Below are 19457 nucleotides of genomic sequence, written 5' to 3' on the forward strand. Positions count from 1 at the left end.
AATGAATACTTCTTAATTGAATAACTTTGCATTTCCTTTATTTAATTTGACATTTTAAATAAATACTTCTTAATTGAATAACTTTGCATTTCCTTTATTTAAAAACTGTAAAATAATGAATACTTCTTAATTGAATAACTTTGCATTTCCTTTATTTAATTTGACATTTTAAATGAATACTTCTTAATTGAATAACTTTGCATTTCCTTTATTCAATTTGACATTTTAAATAAATATTTCTTAATTGAATAACTTTGGATTTCCTTTTATTTAAATTGCCATTTTAAATAAATATTTCTTAATTGAATAACTTTGCATTTCCTTTATTTAATTTGACATTTTAAATAAATATTTCTTAATTGAATAACTTTGCATTTCCTTTCATTTAAATTGCCATTTTAAATAAATATTTCCACTTTCTTTCTTCTTTAAACTGACGGCGACTCCCAGACGAATCCTTGTGCACTTTTGTCCCTCACATTGGCACTCCTCACATAATATATACAACATATATATATATATATATATATATATATCTATCCCATACATACAGGATATATATATATATATATATCCCATACATATAGGATATATATATATATATATCCTATACATAATGTATACAACATACATATATATATCTCATACATAATATATACAACATATATATATATACCGTATACATAATATATACAACATATATATATATCCTATACATAATATATACAACATATATATATATATCCCATACATAATATATACAACATATATATATACCCTATACATAACACATACAACATATATAATATATACATATATATATCCTATCCATAATATACACAACATACATACATATATATATGTATAATATATTACATAATATAAATTAAACTATATAATATATATATTCTAAACAATATTAATATATATATATATATATAATATATATATATATATATATTAATTTCTGTGCAGGTATTGTCTTGCGTGTGCGCGTCTCCTCTGGAGTCTCTGGAGACAGTGCGGAGCACTTTGGAGTGGAAGCTGCTGCAGTGGCGGGCCATGGCGGAGCTTTTGGGGGCTTTTTGGACTCTGCAGGAGCAGCCGCACTTTGCGGGCGCGGTGGACTTCAAAAAAAGATTCCTCCAAGACAAAAGAGCTGCTGCGGAAGTCGAGGAACTCCGCAACGCAGAAGGCAGAGACCCCAGGAACAAGGCTCCCAGACTCGCCAAACACGAGGCCTGAAGCTGCTGCTGCAGCAGCAGCAGCAGCAGCTGCAGCAGCTGCAGCAGCGCAGCAGCAGCAGCAGCAGCAGCAGCAGCAGCAGCGCAGCAGCAGCAGCAACTGCTGCAGCAGCAGCAGCGCAGTAGCAGCAGCAGCAGCAGCAGCAATAGCTGCAGCAGATTTGAGGGTTAGAGGGGTTTGTGCTGCAGATCTGCTGGGGGGGCAAATTGGAAATGCCGCGGAAAAATGGCCTTTTGGGGTGTCTGGGGAGTTTGCGTGCAAGTTGAGTTTGGCTTTGCGTTTGTTGTTTGCTGCCAATTAAATCATTTGAATAAAATAAAATAAAATAAAATAAAATAAAATAAAATAAATGCATTTAAAGTTTACTGGAAGCATTTGCTGCTGCTGCTGCTGAGCCGAGAGCCGCAGCAGCAGGGGCTCGCGCGCTCCAGGCCCGGCTCAGCTGCAGAGTTCAGCACTTAGGATTTTTAAATGGAATTTGGAATTTAAAAGTTTAATTGACTTTTAATTATTTCCAGAATTAACTTTTAACTGCGGTGGAGTCTTCTCTGCCCCGCGCGGCGACTGCTGCTGGCTGCACAGCTCAGCAAATAATGCCTTTTGCAAGACGCAGCAAAGGGGAATTTGTGAAACTCCATTTGCCAAAATTAATCCTTCAAATGCTATTTAAATGCAATTAATTAATAGTGACAATATTTTCCCGCTTCAGCATCAAAGCCGCAGGATCCAGTGCAGAAAACGGCATTTTCCGGGTGTACGTACACCGCAGGAGTTCGCCCGCGCGTGCACCTTTCAGGCAACAGTGGAGCTTTGCGTGAAACAAAATGCCGAAATGTAAATTATTTAGTTTACTTTTGTCATTTTTGATGTTTTAATGCCTCCAGAGTTGCTGGAAAAGTGTTCTGAATGCATGCAGCAGCAGCAGCAGCAGCAGCAGCAGCAGCAGCAGCAGCAGCAAAATGGATCTTCTGGAACTGGGCTCACTTCACCTCGGCGTTACTTTGCGCATTGGGGAGAAGAAATGAGAGTTATTAAACAAAAGAATAAACAATTAAATAAAATAAAGATAAGATGTTTATTTTGCAGAAGAATAAACAATTAAATAAAAACAAAGATAAGATGTTTATTTTGCAAAAGAATAAACAATTAAATTGATAAAATAGCCTTTGCAACAGGGGCCCAGGACTTGTGTTTTTTCCACTTTTGCAATTCTTCACATCCAGAAAAGCCAGCCCCACCAATGCCCCTCTAGAGAAACAATTCCATAGCCACAACTTAATAATAATAATAATAATAATAATAATAATAATAATAATAATAATAATAATAATAATGATAGTAATAATAATAATAATAATAATAATAATAATAATAATAATAGTAATAATAATAATAATAATAATAATAATAATAATAGTAATAATAATAATAATAATAATAATAATAATAATAATAGTAATAACTGCTGCCAAGGCTTTGGGGGCCCTCAGAGGGAAAAGCCTGAAGAGCTTTTTATTAGTTTGGATTTCGCCTTTCAGTTTCTCAAGCCAACTTGTGCTGCAGCAGCAGCAGCAGCAGCTTGCAGCAGAGCTGGACAAGCGATTTAATTTAAATAAATAATAAATAATAAATAATAAATAATAAATAAATAAATAAATAATAAAGGCCTTTTAAGGGCCAGTCTCCCCAAGTGGTGCAGCAGATTCAAATTAAAGTTGGGCTGCTTTGTGGGCTCTGGGGTGCGGGAGATGCAAAAGGGCCAAAAAGGGGAATTTGAAAAGCCAAAAGAATTAAAAAAAGAAATTTAAATAAATAAAAAGATTTAAAGTTCGTTTTAATTCAAATGCGCAGCCGGCAACGCAGGTCTTGCCGTTTTGCCGCCCCCCAGCAGCAGCAGCAGCAGCAGCAGCAGCAGCAGTCCGACAGACACACAACTCGGAGGCCAGGCTGGCCGCAGCGAGGCCTAAAAAGTGGAAAAGAAGATTAAATTTGAATATTAGAGGAAAAATAAACTCAAAAAAGTCCCAAGTTTTTCAACTTTCGCCGCATTTCCCCGCGCAGTTCGCAGAACCCGAGGCGAAGTCCCGCTGGTCACCTGCGGTCCCCTTTTCGCGCTTCCCAACAGCCCTTTCTTCGCCTCGCAGTTTCCATTCTTCTTTTTTGACGCAAATCGCTTTTCAGAACTTTCAAAAGTGGCGTTTTTCCTTCGCTTTCCGCCGCCATGAGCGAGTCTTCGGGTGTACGTACACCCCGGCGCTCGCGGCCTCCCGGCGAGTCCGCCGCTCCTTCCCGCACTTCTTTGGCAGCAGAAGAAGAATTAAAAGATCTCCAGAAGTTCCAAAATGCAAATAAAACAGAAATGAATGACAAAGAGAGGCCGCAGAGCTCGGCAGACCCCCCCGAGGGCTCCGTCACTTCTGTCGCCCTGGCGCTCTACAAAGCAGGTGAAACCCCAAACCCGAAACCCTAAACCCTAAACCCTAAACCCCGCATCGCGCGCTTTACGCCCTCCACCGGGTTCCTGAAACCCCAACACCAGGCCCTCTGCGCCCCCAAACCCCAAACCCCAAACCCTAAACCCTAAACCCTAAACCCTAGACCCCGCGGCAGCTGTTTCCTTCAGGCTCATGAACCTGCGATTTTGGACTCGGAGGAATCTTTAAAAGAGCCTCTTAAGGCCCAGTGCATGCAGCCAGCACAAATTCAATTTAATTTAATTTAAATTAATTAATTAATTTAATTAAATTAAATAATTAATTAATTAAATTAATTAATTAAAAACTGAATTAAATTAAATTTGCCCGCAGGCCTTCAGTTCGAAACCCGGGGCAAACTGGCGGGGGCCATTGGGCTGTACAGACAGGCCCTGAAGCTGCACCCGGGGCTGGACAAAAGTGTCTTCACTTTTGAAGAAGAATTAAAACTTGAAAAGGAAAACCAACTTGCAAATGGCAGCAGCTCGCAGCAGCAAACTGGCAAACTCGCGGAGCCGCAGCGCAGCAGCAGCAGCAGCAGCAGCAGCAGCAGCAGCAGCAGCGGCGGCAGGAGGGGGGCTACGAGGCGCGAAGAGGGAGCTGCAGCAGCAGACGCGCATGCAGGGTCGGCGTCTTCTGCAGCAGCAGCAGCAGCAACAGCAGCAGATGCAGCAGCAGCAACAGATGCAGCAGCAGCAACAGATGCAGCAGCAGCAGCAGCAGCAGCAGCAGCAGCAGCAACTCCTGGTCCAATAATGAAAGTTCCGGAACATGTTTTGGGGCGGGTGCTGCTCTTTCTGGACGTCTACGCAATTGCCAGGTATTCGTTTTAACAAAAATAAAATAAATTAAATTAAATTAATTAAATTAAATTAAATTAAATTAAATTAAATTAATTAGATTAAATTAAAATGAAATAAAGAAAGAGACAAACGAGACACAAATGGCTGGCTAGCTAGCTCGTCAAACGGCCAGCTGCTAGCTAGCCAACTGCCTGGCTAGCTAGCTAAGTGCTTGGCTAGCTAGCTAGCTGGCTAGCTAGGTGACTGGCTAGCTGGCTAGCTAGCTGCTAGCTAGCTGCTAGCTAGCTGCTAGCTAGCTAGCTAGCTGCTAGCTAGCTAGCTAGCTAGCTAGCTGCTAGCTAGCCAGGAGCGCCTTTGGCTGTGCGTGTCACTGCGGCCTCGCAATTCCGCCGCTGACTGCCGCAGCAGCAGCAGCAGCAGCAGCACAAGTCGCTGCTGCAGCTGCACTTGCTGCTGCTGCTGCTGCTGCTGCTGCTGCTGCTGTCAGACTCTGCATGACCTGCAAGTCCTTTCAAAAAGGGCTGTGGGGTCTCGAAGACATTTGGAGAAAAAAAACCAAAAGTGCTTTTCAGCTGCTTCCAGACCACTCCCTCTATGGAAACTCTTGGAAGCGGTCCGCGCTGCTGCTGCAATGCTGCTGCTGCTGCAGTGCTGCTGCTGCTGCAATATTGCTGCTGCTGCAATGCTGCTGCTGCAATGCTGCTGCTGCTGCAATGCAATGCTGCTGCTGCTGCAATGCTGCTGCTGCTGCAACGCTGCTGCTGCAATGCTGCTGCTGCTGCAATGCTGCTGCTGCAAGGCTGCTGCTGCTGCAATGCTGCTGCTGCTGCTGCTGCAGCAGCTGCTGCTGCTGCTGCTGCTGTTTGCTGCTCGCAGGACCTTCTTCGAGGCGCCGCGGCTGCGGCTGGACGGAATTTATATCAGCAAATGCGTTTACTTGCGGAGAGTGCGGGATGTGGGGAATATACACCTGGACGAGCGGCGGCGCAGCACGCTGCAGCAGCTGCAGCAGCAGCTGCAGCAGCAGCTGCAGCAGCCCACAGGGGCCCCCATAAGCCAGGAGCTCATTAACAACTTGGCAGCAAACTCGCCAGTTGTTGCTGTCACTTACTACAGATATTTGCGCTTCTTGCCCAACAACAGGGTCTTGGTCCTCAGGTTTGCTGCTGCTGCTGCTGCTGCTGCTGCTGCTGCTGCTGCGGTTCACGGGGACGTTGCTTCTGCTCCGTCTGCTGCTTTGGCTGCTGTTGCTTTCCTGCCTCTATTTTGCTTCTGGAGGTTCCTGCTGCTGCTGCAGTTGCTGCTGCTGCTGCAGTTGCTGCTGCTGAAGCGAGCAACAGCAGCAGCAGCTGCTGCTGCAGCAGCTGCTGCTGCAGCTGCAGCAGCTCTTAGGTGCTTGCTGCGCACAGCCGGCTACACTGTTGCTTAGCAGTTTGGGGTGTACAGACAGCTCTGTAACTTGGCGAGATCGGAAAAATGCGAAGACTGAATTAAAAAGAAATTAATTAAAAGAAATTAATTAAAATAAATAAATCAAAATAAATTAAATGGCATTTGAACTGCTTTTGGATTTGTTTGCTGCAGGTCTGAGGCTGAGAAGCAAGTTGCTGTTGCTGCACTCAAGTGCGTGGAGGCTCGCCTGGAGGGAAAGCCTGTGAGGGTTTAGGGTTTGTGGTTTAGGGTTTGTGGTTTAGGGTTTGTGGTTTAGGGTTTGCGGTTTAGGGTTTAGTTTCGAGGGTTTATCATTTTCAAAATTCAAATCCACTATTTTCAATTCTTTCCAGTTCCGAAAAGGCTTCACTGCCGGCGCCCCACTCACCAAAAAAGCTGCCGCTGCTGCTGCTGCTGCTGCTGCTGCTGCTGCTGCTGCTGCTGCTGCAGGACTGCTGCAAAGCTGCGCTGGCCCCCAGCAGGGCCCCCGCACTCCAAGGGGCCCCCCTGCCAGACCAAGTGGTGTTGGGACTTTTTAATTTTGACACTTCGAACAAAACTGTTACTTTGGAGTACCCGGGGCGGAGCCCCGCAGCAGCAGCTGCTGCTGACGGCGCAGCAGCAGCAGCAGCAGCAGCAGCAGCAGCAGCAGCAGCAGGGAGCCCGCAGCAGCGCGGGGGCAGGAGCCGCAGGGAAGCTGCTGCTGCAGCTGCTGTGGGGCCCCACGGAGACAGCCGGGGGCCCCCAAATCCAATACCAAACTCAGAAGGGTCCAGAGGGGGGCCCCCCAGCTCTTGGGGGGCCCCCAACACCAGGGGGGCCCCCAACAACAGGGGGGCCCCCAACACCAGGGGGGCCCCCAGCAACTTGGGGGCCCCCAGCAGCTCGGGGGGCCCCCGAGCTGCCCCCGTGCATACAGCTGTGCTGCAGTTGGCCCACGTGAAGGGGGGCTGGTGGAACTCCAAGCTGAAGTGGATAAGTGAGCTGCAAACCCTAAACCCTAAACCCTAAACCCTAAACCCTAAACCCTCGACTCTTCGGTGTCTGCATGCGAGGGGGAGTTGTCCGAGCCAGAAATGGCAAAGCAAAAAAGACAAGTAACAGTTCTTATGAGAAGTGCTCTAGAGCTTGGAATCGAGGGTTTGGGTTTAGGGTTTAGGGTTTAGGGTTTAGGGTTTAGGGTTTAGGAACTGGGGTTTCTCGCGCAGGCTTGTCGGTCACTTCCAACACGCATTACGGTCCAGATGAATCTTTCATTGATGTTGAAAACGAGAACTTCAGGTGACCTCGCCGGCAAACCCTAAACCCTAAACCCTAAACCCTAATTCCAAACCCTAAACCCTAAACCCGCTGGCCCAAGACTCTGAGCTGCTGCCTTCAGTCTTTTGCATTTCGTTTTCAGGCCCTTTCTCTTCCACCGCGTCATTTCCTTCCAAGATTATTTCTAGGGTTTGCGAGGGTTTAGGGTTTGCAAGCAGCGGCGGTCTAGGGTTTAGGTTTTGTGCAAAGCCGCAAACCCGAGGGGCCACAGAGTACAAGGGGCCCCTCTTGTGCTGCTGCTGCTGCTGCTGCTGCTGCTGCTGCTGCTGCTGCTGCGCCGCCCCGCAGCAGCAGCGCGGCTCTCAGGTTTTTTTTTGCATGGCAACTACAAATGCAGTTTTTTTTCAGGGTTTGGGGTTTAGGGTTTAGGGTTTAGGGTTTGGGGCACTGCACGAGACACACTTCGCAGGTTTCTTGCTTGCTCAAATAGAAGACTGGAAATCTCTGGGAATGCACGGAGTCAGAACTAAAGTTTAGGATTTGAAGGTTTACGGAATATATCTTTAAAACAGAACTACAGGATGCCTCTTAAGGTGTACGTACACTCCAAATCGAGCCATTTTGTGGCATTTCAAACGAACTTTAGGCATTCATCTTTCGACTTGCAAAATCTGAATTCCATTTGCGGATTTTCGCTGGCCATGCACCACCGCCGGTGCTTTCGCGTGACTGCCGGACTAAAATTGTTTTTTTAAAGTTGAATTATTTGCAAAAGTCATTTTATTTTGAAGTGCTTTCCTCTACTGCGGTGATCAGAGGAGTGCTGCTGGCTGCAGCAGTTGCAGCAACGGGGCGGCCAAACTCCCTTGCGGGGGCGAAGGCCATTAAATAATCTTTCAGCAGCAGTTTAAATAATTAAAAAAATTAAATTGCAAAAGGCTTTTCCCAGCTTTGAGGGATTTGCCACTGGTTTCAGCCGCTGAGGCCCTGCTGCAGGTTTTGCAAAAGGTGAATGTACGGAGGTCACCGCCTCGCGCGGCGAAACGCGCATTAAAAGGAAAGACAGCGCCTCAAAAGTCAAAAAGATGAATTAAGAATGAAAAAGCATTTTATAATTTGCCAAAATGGTTTCGAAAACTGCAAAAAGACATATTAATCGCGAACAGCAGAAGCCCAGCAGACGGCCCCTCACCTTCTGCTGATCCGGGGCCCCAGCAGCAGCGAAGAACGCCCCAACCCGCGGCCTCCTTCTGCGATTTAGGCCTCCAAATGGGACCAAATGAATTCAATTTGACGAAATAAATCATTTAATTGCTTTGCATGCGCGAAAAACGGACTCAGCCGCACAACAACCCCATGCATTCCCGCGCCGCTAACACCCCCGGGGCCCGCTGAAGCCCAGAGCCGCAAAGCCCCTGCGGCTTCTTCCTTAATGAGGGGCCTTTTGGGTTTCCTGGCACATTTTGGCTGAAGAGAGGCTCCAGGCGGGCCCAGGGCTGCTTCGCTGCAGCAGCAGCAGCAGCAGCAGCAGCAGCGGGAACTGCAGCAACTGCAGCAGCAAATGCAGGCCGGGTCCGAAGTCCCCACGGCCCCTGCAGGGGCCCCCCCGCTGAAGAAGCACAAAGCCACAGGGGCCACCAAGCTGCAGCAGCCTTTCAAAGCCACGCGAGTCCTCCCTAAAGACAGCAGCAGCAGCAGCAGCAGCAGCAATGGCAGCAGCAGCAGCAGCAGCAGCAGCAGCAAGGGCCTACTTCCCAAGGCCAAAAGCCCCTTCGCCCCCGCATCTTCGCTGAAGTCTTTGGGCCCAAATGCAGGGGAAAGTCACCGGAGGTCCTTCGGGCCTTCTGCTGCAGCTGCAGAAGCAGCAGGAGAGCATGCAGCAGCAGCAGCAGCAGAAGCAGCAGCAGCAGCAACAGCTGCTTCTGCCACAACAACGGCGGCAGCAGCAGCAGCTGCTGCAGCACCGAGAACAGCAGCAGCAGCCGCCCCTGCGCCCAAAACAGCAGCAAAGGCTGCTGCTGCTGCTGCTGGATCTGGGCCCCCCGAAGCAGCTGCAGCAGCAGCAGCAGCCGCCTCCGCAGCGCCAGCAGCAGCAGCAGCAGCAGCAGCAGCAGCAGCAGCAGCAGGGGAGGTAATAGATGTGGACGAAGACGAGCTGCCGCTGTGTCCTTTGCGCAAAACCCTAAAAAGGGTTTGGGGGTTTTCGGAGTTTCGAAAAGGCCAAGAGGAAGCTGTGAGGGCTGTGCTGCAGGGCAAAGACGCGCTAGTCATCATGCCCACAGGTGCCTAGGGTTTAGGGTTTAGGGTTTAGGGTTTAGGGTTTAGGGTTTAGGGTTTAGTTGTGCGCTGGAGGCCGTCGGCGCGTCAAAAGAGAGCCCAGAGTTTCCGCTTTGGAATGCCGGGCGTCAAACGGCGCGAATCCGCCAACCCTAGACCCTAAACCCCAAACCCTAAACCCTAAACCCTAAACCCTAAACCCTAAATGTTTGCTGCTGCAGGCGGCGGCAAGTCGCTGACTTACACGCTGCCTGGGCTGCTGCTGGAGGGCGTTGTGCTTATTGTGTCTCCCCTGATTGCCCTCATAGAGGACCAGGTGCGCTCTAGGGTTTAGGGTTTAGGGTTTAGGGTTTAGGGTTTAGGGTTTGCTTCAAGGGTGGGGCTGGACCAATTCAAAGAGAGAAAGCGAATTAGATGAATAGAGACAGACACTGAAAGGCGAAAAAAGAAAAGAAAAAGATGTGCCATCACTTGCTGCTGCCATGTTTGCTGCTACTGCTTTGCTTGCTGCTGCTGCTGCTGCTGCTGCTGCTGCTGCTGCTGCTGCTGCTGCTGCAGCTCCGCCGCCTGCGTGCTCGAGGGCTTTCAGCTTTTTGTCTCAACTCGACGCTGACTCAGAAGCAGCGGCAGGAAATCATAGCGCGTCTTCTAAACCCTCAGCAGCAGCAGCAGCAGCAGCAGAAGCAGCAGCAGCAGCAGCAGCAGCAACAGCAGCAGCAGCCACAGGGGCCCATTAAGTTTTTGTTTGTGACTCCGGAGCAAATTGCCACCCCCTCTTTCCAAGGCGTGCTGCGGCAGATGGAGCAGCAGCGGCAGCAAGTCAAGGAGCAGAGAAAGCAGCAGCAGCAGCAGCAGCAGCAGCAGCAGCAGCAGCAGCAGCAGCAGCAGCAGCAGAACGGAGGAGCAGGTGTGGCGCTTGTGGCTATTGACGAGGCGCATTGCATTTCCTCTTGGGGTCACGATTTCAGGGCCAGCTACAGGCAAGCCTCGGCTGCTGCTGTTGCTGCTGCTGCTGCTGCTGCTGCAGCTGTTGCTGCCATATCTGCTGTTGCTGCTGCAGCTTCAGCTGTTGCTGCTGCATAGCTGCTGTTGCCGCTGCAGCTACTGCAGCTGTTGCTGCTGCTTAGCTGCTGCTGCCTCGCTGCTGCTGGCCACCCCACCCGCCTCCCCCACCACCACTGCTGCTGCTGCTGCTGCTGCTGCTGCTGCTGCTGCTGCTGCTGCTGCTGCTGCTGGGCGCAGGCGTTTGGGTTTGCTGCGGAGTTTGCTGCCGGAGACGCCGCTGCTGGCGTGCACTGCAACAGCAACAGCAGCAGTGCAGCAAGACATCTGCAGCAGCTTGCGGCTGCGGCAGCCAGTGCTGGTGCGGCTTTCTTTCAACAGGTTTGTGGCATTCAATCTTGGACTTTATTCTTCATTTCTTTTCCTCTTTTGTTCTTTTATTCTTTTATTCTTTTTTTTCTGTTTTTATTCTTTTGTTTTCTATTTTATTCTTTTATTCTTCATTGTTTTGTTGCTTCACTCTGCCCGCAGCCGCCGCCTGCCAGGTTGAAGGAACTTGTTCATTTTTTGCAATTCTTTGTTTAATGACGCATTTTGTTGAGTGAAAATGAAAATTAAATCCATTTTATCAAATAAAATGAATAAATAATTCATTTAAATGCTCTAGGCCGAACATTTACTACGAAGTTCGACTGAAGATGCCGGAGGCGGAGGAGGAGGAGGCGCTGGAGTGTACAGACAGGGAGCAGGAAACGGAATATGCTGCAGCAGATTTGGCAAAAGAAATAAAAAGAAATCATTTTAATGATTTAGGAATTGTTTACTGCCTAAAGAAGACAGACTGCGAGACTGTAAGGCCCCTTGGCTGGGCAGTTGTGCAAAAAATTCAAAAAAATTCAACTTTGCAAATCTCTTGCATGCGCTTTATTTCTGGTTCTTTCTTCTTTCTTTCTGCATTCCACTTCTCCTTCTTTCCTCTTTTTGTGTTTTATGTCCTTTTCCTTTTATTTCCGCTTTTTAATTCTTTTTTTTCTTCAAAAATCCTCTTTTTTGAGTCCATTTTCCGTCAGTTTCTGCACTTGTTTTCACTTCAAAATGCGTTATTTTGAGGTGTATTGACAGCTGCTGGTGCAAATAAACTCCAAAACTCCAAAACGAACTTTTGAGAATTCGTCAGAATTAACTTTTCTCCGTCTCCCCGTCAGCCGCCTCCCCCGCCTTTGTCTTTGCCCTTTTCGCCGTGGCTTTTGCTGCTGCTGCTGCTGAGGTTCTGCTGCTGCTGCTGCTGCTGCTGCTGCTGCTGCTGCTGCTGCGTCGTTCTCCCGCTGCTGGTGTTGGATCTGCGTGTCTGGACATGTTGTGCGCACTTCCCAACTTCGCCGCATTTCCCAAACCAACAAAACAAAAAACAAAACAAATAAATAAATAAATAAATAAATAAACAAATAAATAAATAAATAAATAAATAAGTAATAAATGATGTGCTGCGCTGCGCAGCTGGCGCTGCTGCTGAGCCGCGCAGGAGTTGCTGCTGCTGCTTACCACGCGGGCCTTTCGGAGCTGCTGCGGCAGCAGCTGCAGCAGCAGTGGTTTGAGGGTTTAGGGTTTAGGGTTTTGGTGGCCACGGTGGCTTTCGGCTTGGGAGTGGACAACCCCCGCGTCCGCTTCGTGGTCCACTTCTCCCTCCCCAAGACCGTCGAAGGTCCCAAACCCTAAACCCTAAACCCTAAACCCTAAAGGTCCCAAACCCTAAACCCTAAACCCTAAAGGTCCCAAACCCTAAACCCTAAACCCTAAAGGTCCCAAACCCTAAACCCTAAAGGTCCCAAACCCTAAACCCTAAAACCTAAACCCTAAAGGTCCCAAACCCTAAACCCTAAAGGTCCCAAACCCTAAACCCTAAACCCTAAACCCTAAACCCTGTGGCGAAAAAAAGCGAAAAAAGGGGAATTGGAGAAAAAGAAGAAAGGGGAATTCTCTTCAACTTAATTCTCCTCTCAGCAGCAAAAGAAAACTCCGAAAGTCAGCAGCAAAAGAAAACTCTGAAGTGGAAATTTAAAAATAAAATGCAAGTTGCTGCGCTGCGGTGTATGTACAGCCTTCTACCAGGAGTCCGGCCGCGGCGGCCGCGACGGATTTGCTGCTCGCAGCATTTTATATTTTTCTCCTGCGGACTACCGGCTGCTGCAGTTCGTGCTGCAGCAGCAGCGGGAGCAGCAGCTCGCAGCAGCAGCAGCAGCAGCAGCAGCAGCAGCGGGCGCGCGGCAGCACAAAGACCTGCAGCAAGTCCAAAAGGCTGCAGCAGAGCAGCACGAAAGACAACTCCAAAAACTTAAGGCTTGTTTGTCTTACTGCCGCCTCGCGGGCTGCCGCAGGCGCTATTTGCTGCAGCAGTTCGGCGAAGAATACAGCCCTGCTGCTGCTGCTGCTGCTGCTGCTGCTGCTGCGGGGGGCACTGCAGCAGCAGCAGCGGGAGCAGGCGCTGCTGCTGCTGCGGCTCGCTGCTGCGACAACTGCAGCGACCCAGCAGCAGCGCGCCGCCGCGCGCTGCTGCTCAGCAAGCTGGAGGGGTCTGCTGCTGCTGCTGCTGCTGCAGCAGCAGCAGCAAGAAAAACTTTCTGGAGAGATGCAGCAGACAGCAGATTGGCTCCTTTAGAAATTGAGCAGCAAGAAGTGCCTGACGGGGGCCGCCGGGGGCGGGGCCGCGTGGTGTACAAAAACCCAGCAGCAGCAGCAGCAGCAGCAGCAGCAAGAGCAGCAGCAGCAGCGCCGCAGCGGCAAGCCATCCCCGAAAGCATTCGCAAGAAAGGTTTGGCAGCTGTTATGAAAGAACTCGAGAAAAGGGAGCAGCAGCAGGAAAGCAGCAGCAGCAGCAGCAGCAGCAGCAGCAGCAGCAAGAAGCACCACGCACTCTTTGCGGAGTTCCGGTCCGCAGCAAAATTGTCCGCAGCGCCGTCGCCACCAGCAGCAGCAAAGCCTGCAGCAGCAGCAGCAGCTGCTGCTGCTACTGCAGCAAGACCAGCTGCTGCTGCAGCAAGACCAGCAGCTGCTGCAGCAAGACCAGCAGCTGCTGCAGCAAGGCCTCTGAAGACTCTGGGCCTCTGCCGGCCCATTGGGCTGCAGCGGACTCGCCCCTCTCCGTAGCGCTGCAGCAGAAGCTCCCTGCATTATTGCTGTCTTTGCTGCTGCTGCTGCTGCTGCTGCTGCTGCTGCTGCTGCTGTTCTTGCGGGCAGAGGCGGCTGCAGCACGCCGCGCAGTGTCGATACACTGCAGCAGCTGGCACCTGCATGCACCGTTTGCTTCCGTTTTTTTGCCTTTTCACTTTTATCACTTCTAATTAATCTTTAAATGTATTTTACTTCAAAAATAATGCAAAAATAAACCAAAAGAAACCAAAAAGTCCCCAAAGTTGGGCCAAAAAGTCACTAACTGCTGCGCCCTTCTGGCCCTCCAAACCCCCAGGGGCCCCTGGGCACTACTGGGGGCCCCCAAAGACACCCAAAAGCCCCAAATTTAAACCTGCTGGATTTCCACACACAATAAAAAAGACCTTGGGGCCCCCAGGGGCCCCAAGGGGGCCCCCAGGGGCCCCCAGGGGGCCCCTAGGGGGCCCCCAGGGGGGCCCCCTGAAGGGTCTCCACGGGCCTCAAGGGGGGCCCCTAGGGGCCCCCCGAGGCCCAAATGAAGACCCCTCTGGGGCTTTGCTTGGGCCCCAACTGTAAAGGCCCTAATGCCCCTCTCGGGCAACCCGGGGGCCCCCCGCGGCCCCTCAGGGGACTCTCAAGGGGCCCCTTTGGGGCCCCTCGGGGGCCCCTTTGGGGCCCCTCGGGGGCCCCTTTGGGGCCCCATTAAGGGAGCTTTGCATTTACATTTCTTGAAGAAGAAGAAGTCTGCTGCGCCGGGGCGGCAGGCCGGGGTGTCTGTACACTTGCGAAGGGAGGCGTTGAAACAGTTGTAGATTTTGGCGAAGACTTTTTAATTTAAAAGTTTTAAAAAAGTGAAAAGACTTCTTGCGAAAAAGCGGCTTCCAAAGAAGCCCCTTTGCCGCGGAGCTGAGGTGTACGTACACCCCAGGTGTATGCGGAGTTGGCTTTTGGCCTTTTTGAGGTCTTGAGAAGATTTAAAAGCAGAAATGAGCAGCAGAAGTCCTCAGAAAGGCGCCTGTCTTGAGGCAATTTGCTTAAGAGGTGGAAAAGGGTCTTCTTTCAACAAAGAGGGAGAAATGCATGCAACAATCAAAGCCACCAAAGCCCGCCGCAGCCACGAGGGCTTGTCAGTGAACTGAAACTCCGGCAGCAGCTGCCCCAGGTCCCCGGGGGCCCCCAGGGGGCCCCCCCTGCTGCTGCGGCTGCTGCGGCTGGGGCCCCTCTGCGGCAGCACGGCCACGGGGCTCGCCAGGGGGGCCCTCCGCGGCGACCGCGCTGCTGCTGCTGCTGCTGCTGCTGCTGCTGCTGCTGCTGCTGGCGCGGCTTCGTTTGCTGCAGCCGAAGCTGCGGAGCTGCGCCTCCCTGCTGCAGCAGCAAGCCCCACAGCTGCTGCTGCGCCCGAAGGACTTCGCGGCGAAGAGGGGCCCGGCGCTCTTCGCGGGGCCTCAACTAGCGTTGGCCCCGTAGGAGCAGCAGCAGCAGCAGGCGCTGCTGCTGCTGCTGCTGCTGCTGCTGCTGCTGCTGGTGGCGCTGCTGCAGCAGCGCCGGCGGGGCGAGAGGCAGCGAGCTGCGCAGCGGGGGCCCCTGCGTAGCCCCAAGGGCCGAGGCCCTCCATAGAAAGAAGAAAAGGAAAATAAAAGAAATGAATTTCTCACAAGTGCAAAAGGGCTTTCGGGTGCAGCGGGAAAGCAGTGCTGCCAGAGGCCAGCCCAGTGCGGCGCCGCGGCGTGTGCACTTCGGGGAATAGCCCGGGGCCTCTTTTTCGGAATAAATACCTTTAATAATAATTTAATAAATAAAAAATAAAGTTTGGGAAGTTTAAAAAAGGAAATTAATGGCACTTGGCGCGGGGAGGCCCAGCAGCAGCAGCGCCGCGAGGCCCCGTCGATAGCCGCTGCCCAGCCCGCGGCTCCGCGCGCGTTGTTTCGCCAGTTGTGCGGAATCTGCGGAGAAATTCGAAAACTTTAATTAAATTTGAAGAAATAAAATGAAGTTGAAGTTGGATCTGCAGCAACTTCTTCGTTTACGCCGCTGCTGGACAGACAGCCGAGCAGCCAGCGGCTGTCTGCTGCTGCTCGCTGCTTTCTGCTGCTGGCCGCCGCAACTCGGGGCTAAAACGCCGGCGAGTTGGTTTAATTTTCAGTTATTTATTTTATTTAATTTAATTAATAAAGAATTAATTCAAAAAAGAGGACCCGCGGCCACCCACCGCAGCCAGGGGCTGCGTTCTGCCTCCCAGTTGTGCAGGTGGATCGACAGGCTGGCGCGACACTGCTGCGGAAAACGAAAGAATGCAACAATTGTAGCTAAACAACCCTAAACCCTAAACCCTAAACCCTAAACCCTAAACCCTAAACAAATTAAAATAAAGTTAGAGGTTTAATTCGTTTATTCCATGCGGTTTCCGCTGCCCACAGAAAGTGGTGTGCCAGTACGCCGCCGCCAAGTGGTTGCCCCGAGCTGCACCCCTGCCTTACTTTTCGGCCATTTTAAACAAATAAAAGACAATAAAACGCACATTTGAAGATAAATATTCCGCAAATAACATTTTAAATAAATAAAAGACAATAAAACGCACATTTAGAGATAAATATCCCGCAAATAGCACTTTATTTGCTGCCTGGCAGTGCCGCCCCCGCCGCTCTTTGGCTTCTTTTTGCACATAAACACACAAGTGAATTGGTCTCTACGCCCTGGGGCTAGGGCTTAGGGTTTAGGGTTTAGGGTTTAGGGTTTAGGGTTTAGGGTTTGGAGCTCCTGTTGAAAAGATCGCAGAACGGCCCCGCGAGGCCCAGAGGCCGCAGACCTCCGCCTCCAGGCCAGTTGTTGGGAGCAGCAAAAGACGGCAAACAAATGAAGAGTCTTTGCCTTAAAAGAAGAACTTCTGTTCACTTTTAAGAACTTCTTTTGAAAGAAGTTCTTTTAAAAGAACTTCTTTTAAAAGAACTTCTGTTCACTTTTAAGAACTTCTTTTAAAAGAACTCCTTTTAAAGGAACTTCTGTTCACTTTTAAAGAGAATTGCTTTTAAAAGAACTTCTGTTCACTTTTAAAGAACTTCTTTTCACTTTTAAGAACTTCTTTTGAAAGAACTTCTTTTCACTTTTAAAAGAAATGCTTTTGAAAGAACTTCTTTTAAAAGAACTTCTGTTCACTTTTAAAGAACTGCTGTTCACTTAAAAAGGACTTCTGTTCACTTTTAAAGAACTTCCGTTCACTTTTAAAAGAACTTTTGTTGACTTCAAAAGAATAATTACTTATAAAAGAACTTCTGTTCACTTTTAAAGAACTTCTGTTCACTTTTAAAGAACTTCTGTTTACTTTTATAGAACTTCTGTTTACTTTTAAAAGAACTTCTATTCACTTTTAAAAGAACTTCTGTTTACTTTTAAAGAACTTCTGTTCACTTTTAAAGAACTTCTGTTCACTTTAAAAGAACAACTGCTGTTCACTTTTAAAAAGAACTGCTTTTAAAAGAACTTCTGTTGACTTTAAAAGAACTGCTTTTAACTTTCAAAAAAGAAGAACTTCTGTTAACTTTAAAGAACTGCTGTTGACTTTAAAAGAAGAACTGCTTTTAAAAGAACTTTTTTTAAAAGAACTTCTGTTGACTTTTAAGAACTTTTGTTAACTTTAAAGAACTGCTGTTGACTTTAAAAGAAGAATTGCTTTTAAAAGAACTGCTCTTCACTTTTAAAGAACTGCATTAAAAAGAACTTCTTTTAAAAGAACTTCTGTTCACTTTTAAGAACTGCTGTTGACTTTAAAAGAACTGTTTTTAACTTTTAAAAAAGAACTTTTGTCAACTTTAAAGAACTGCTTTTAATTTTAAAGAACTTTTGTTAACTTTAAAGAACTGCTGTTGACTTTAAAGAACTGCTGTTGACTTTAAAAGAAAGAAGAACTGCTGTTGACTTTAAAAAAGGATTTCTTTTAAAAGAACTTCTGTTGACTTTAAAGAACTGCTGTTAACTCTAAATGAACTGCTTTAAAAAGAACTTCTTTTAAAAGAACTTCTGCCCACTTTTAAATAACTTCTGTTGACTTTAAAGAACTTCTTTTAAAAGAACTTCTGTTCACTTTTAAGAACTGCTGTTGACTTTAAAAGAACTACTTTTAACTTTCAAAAAAGAAGAACTTTTGCTAACTTCAAAGAACTGCTTTTAACTTTAAATGAAAGAAGAACTGCTCTAAAAAGAACTGCTTTTAAAAGAACTTCTTTTAAAAGAACTTCTTTTAAAAGAACTTTTGTTAACTTCAAAGAACTGCTTTTAACTTTAAAAGAACTTCTTTAAAGAGAACTTCTTTAAAAAGGACTCCCTTTTATTTTAAAGAACTTCTTTTCAAAGAACTTCTTTTGACTTTTTAAGAACTACTTTTAACTTTAAATGAGAGAAGAACTGTTCTAGAAAGAACTGCTTTTAAAAGAACTTCTTTTAAAAGAACTTCTTTCAAAAGAACTTCTTTTAAAAGAACTTCTTTTAAAAGAACTTCTTTTAAAAGAAGTTCTTTTTGACTTTTAAGAACAGAATTTTAACTTTAAATGAAAAGAAGTCCCACATAAGACCTAAGAGAGTCTTCGCCGGCCGCGGGAGATTTTTTGCAAAACTGAAGTTCGAAATCTCCCGCGAAGGCTCGGCAGTTTGCTTTTCGAAAAAGCAAATTAAATGCAAAATGGAAAAGAAAGAATTGCAAAATGGAAAAGAAAGAAATGCAAAATGGAAAAGAAAGAAATGCAAAATGGAAAAGATTTAATGCAAAATGGAAAAGAATTTAATGCAAAATGGAAAAGAATTTAATGCAAAGTGGAAAAGAAAGAAATTGGATGCAAAATGGAAAAGAATTTAATGCAAAATGGAAAAGAATTTAGTGAACAAATGGAAAAGAATTAAATGCAAAGTGGAAAAGAAAGAAATTGCAGAAGAAGTGGAAAAGAATTAAATGCAAAGTGGAAAAGAATTAAATGCAAAAGTGGAAAAGAAAGAAATTGGATGCAAAATGGAAAAGAATTAAATGCAAAAGTGGAAAAGAATTAAATGCAAAATGGAAAAGAATTAAATGCAAAAGTGGAAAAGAATTAAATGCAAAAGTGGAAAAGAATTCATCTCCGAACTACCTCAGGTGCACCAGCATCAGCGCCGGGTTTTCCAGCAGGTTTTTGATGCTGAAAAAAAACAAAACAGCAAAAGCAAACAAAAGCATTTACAGTTAAACAATGCGCCAGCAGCAGCAGCAATGCAGCAGCAGCAGCAATGCAGCAGCAGCATTGCAGCAGCAGCAGCAGCATTGCACCAGCAGCAGCATTGCACCAGCAGCAGCATTGCAGCAGCAGCATTGCGGCAGCAGCATTGCAGCAGCAGCCGCAGCAGCATTGCAGCAGCAGCACTGCAGCAGCAGCATTGCAGCAGCATTAAAGCAGCAGCAGCAGCAGCACTGCAGCAGCAGCAGCAGCAGCAGCAGCAGCAGCAGACCTCCTGCTGAAGCGCGTGATGGTGGCGCCGTCGCAGTGGCGGTGGTCCGCAGAAAAGCTGCAGTTGACGACTTCGCGGGGCTCCACCGTTTTCTGTTTTTCGGCGGAGTCCGCGGAGGCCACGAAGCGCGGCAGCTGCTGCACGCGGCCCACGCCCACGATCACTGCCTGGCCGTCAAACAGCAGCGGGTGGATGTAAGTGCCTGCGCGCAAAACAAATAAAAACAAATAAAAAATAAATAAAAACAAATAAATAACAAATAAAAACAAATTAAAACAAATGAACTGCTGTTGTCTTTCCGGTGGTGTCTTTGGGGCGCATGCAGCAGCCGCAGCGCAGCGCAAACGGG

The 19457-nt window shown here is 47.8% G+C and overlaps 4 protein-coding genes across 4 annotated transcripts; 3 read left to right on the forward strand and 1 right to left on the reverse strand.

Moving 5' to 3' along the window:
- Positions 1-975: 975 nt before the first annotated feature.
- On the forward strand, positions 976-1245 carry ENH_00030650 (hypothetical protein; the record flags this gene model as incomplete). The annotated part of the gene is made up of 1 exon (XM_013580121.1): positions 976-1245. A coding segment is annotated over one exon (270 nt), but the record flags the coding sequence as incomplete, so codon positions are not given.
- Positions 1246-5153: 3908 nt separating this feature from the next.
- On the forward strand, positions 5154-7401 carry ENH_00030660 (hypothetical protein, conserved; the record flags this gene model as incomplete). The annotated part of the gene is made up of 5 exons (XM_013580122.1): positions 5154-5680; positions 6107-6176; positions 6404-6932; positions 7162-7234; positions 7356-7401. The coding sequence occupies 5 exons, from the start codon at positions 5154-5156 to the stop codon at positions 7399-7401; spliced, it is 1245 nt and encodes a 414-aa protein (XP_013435576.1).
- A 1373-nt stretch (positions 7402-8774) lies between these two features.
- Positions 8775-13636, forward strand: ENH_00030670 (ATP-dependent DNA helicase, putative; the record flags this gene model as incomplete). Its single annotated transcript, XM_013580123.1, has 7 exons — positions 8775-9495; positions 9712-9806; positions 10028-10470; positions 10733-10873; positions 11160-11343; positions 11990-12089; positions 12591-13636. The coding sequence occupies 7 exons, from the start codon at positions 8775-8777 to the stop codon at positions 13634-13636; spliced, it is 2730 nt and encodes a 909-aa protein (XP_013435577.1).
- Positions 13637-14642: 1006 nt separating this feature from the next.
- ENH_00030680 (hypothetical protein, conserved) lies at positions 14643-15254 on the reverse strand (the record flags this gene model as incomplete). Its single annotated transcript, XM_013580124.1, has 1 exon — positions 14643-15254. The coding sequence occupies one exon, from the start codon at positions 15252-15254 to the stop codon at positions 14643-14645; it is 612 nt and encodes a 203-aa protein (XP_013435578.1).
- Positions 15255-19457: the final 4203 nt, after the last annotated feature.

The sequence above is a fragment of the Eimeria necatrix genome, genomic scaffold (genome assembly GCF_000499385.1).
Source record: "Eimeria necatrix Houghton genomic scaffold, Enh_scaff223, whole genome shotgun sequence".
In the NCBI taxonomy this organism is placed as follows: Eukaryota; Apicomplexa; class Conoidasida; order Eucoccidiorida; family Eimeriidae; genus Eimeria; species Eimeria necatrix.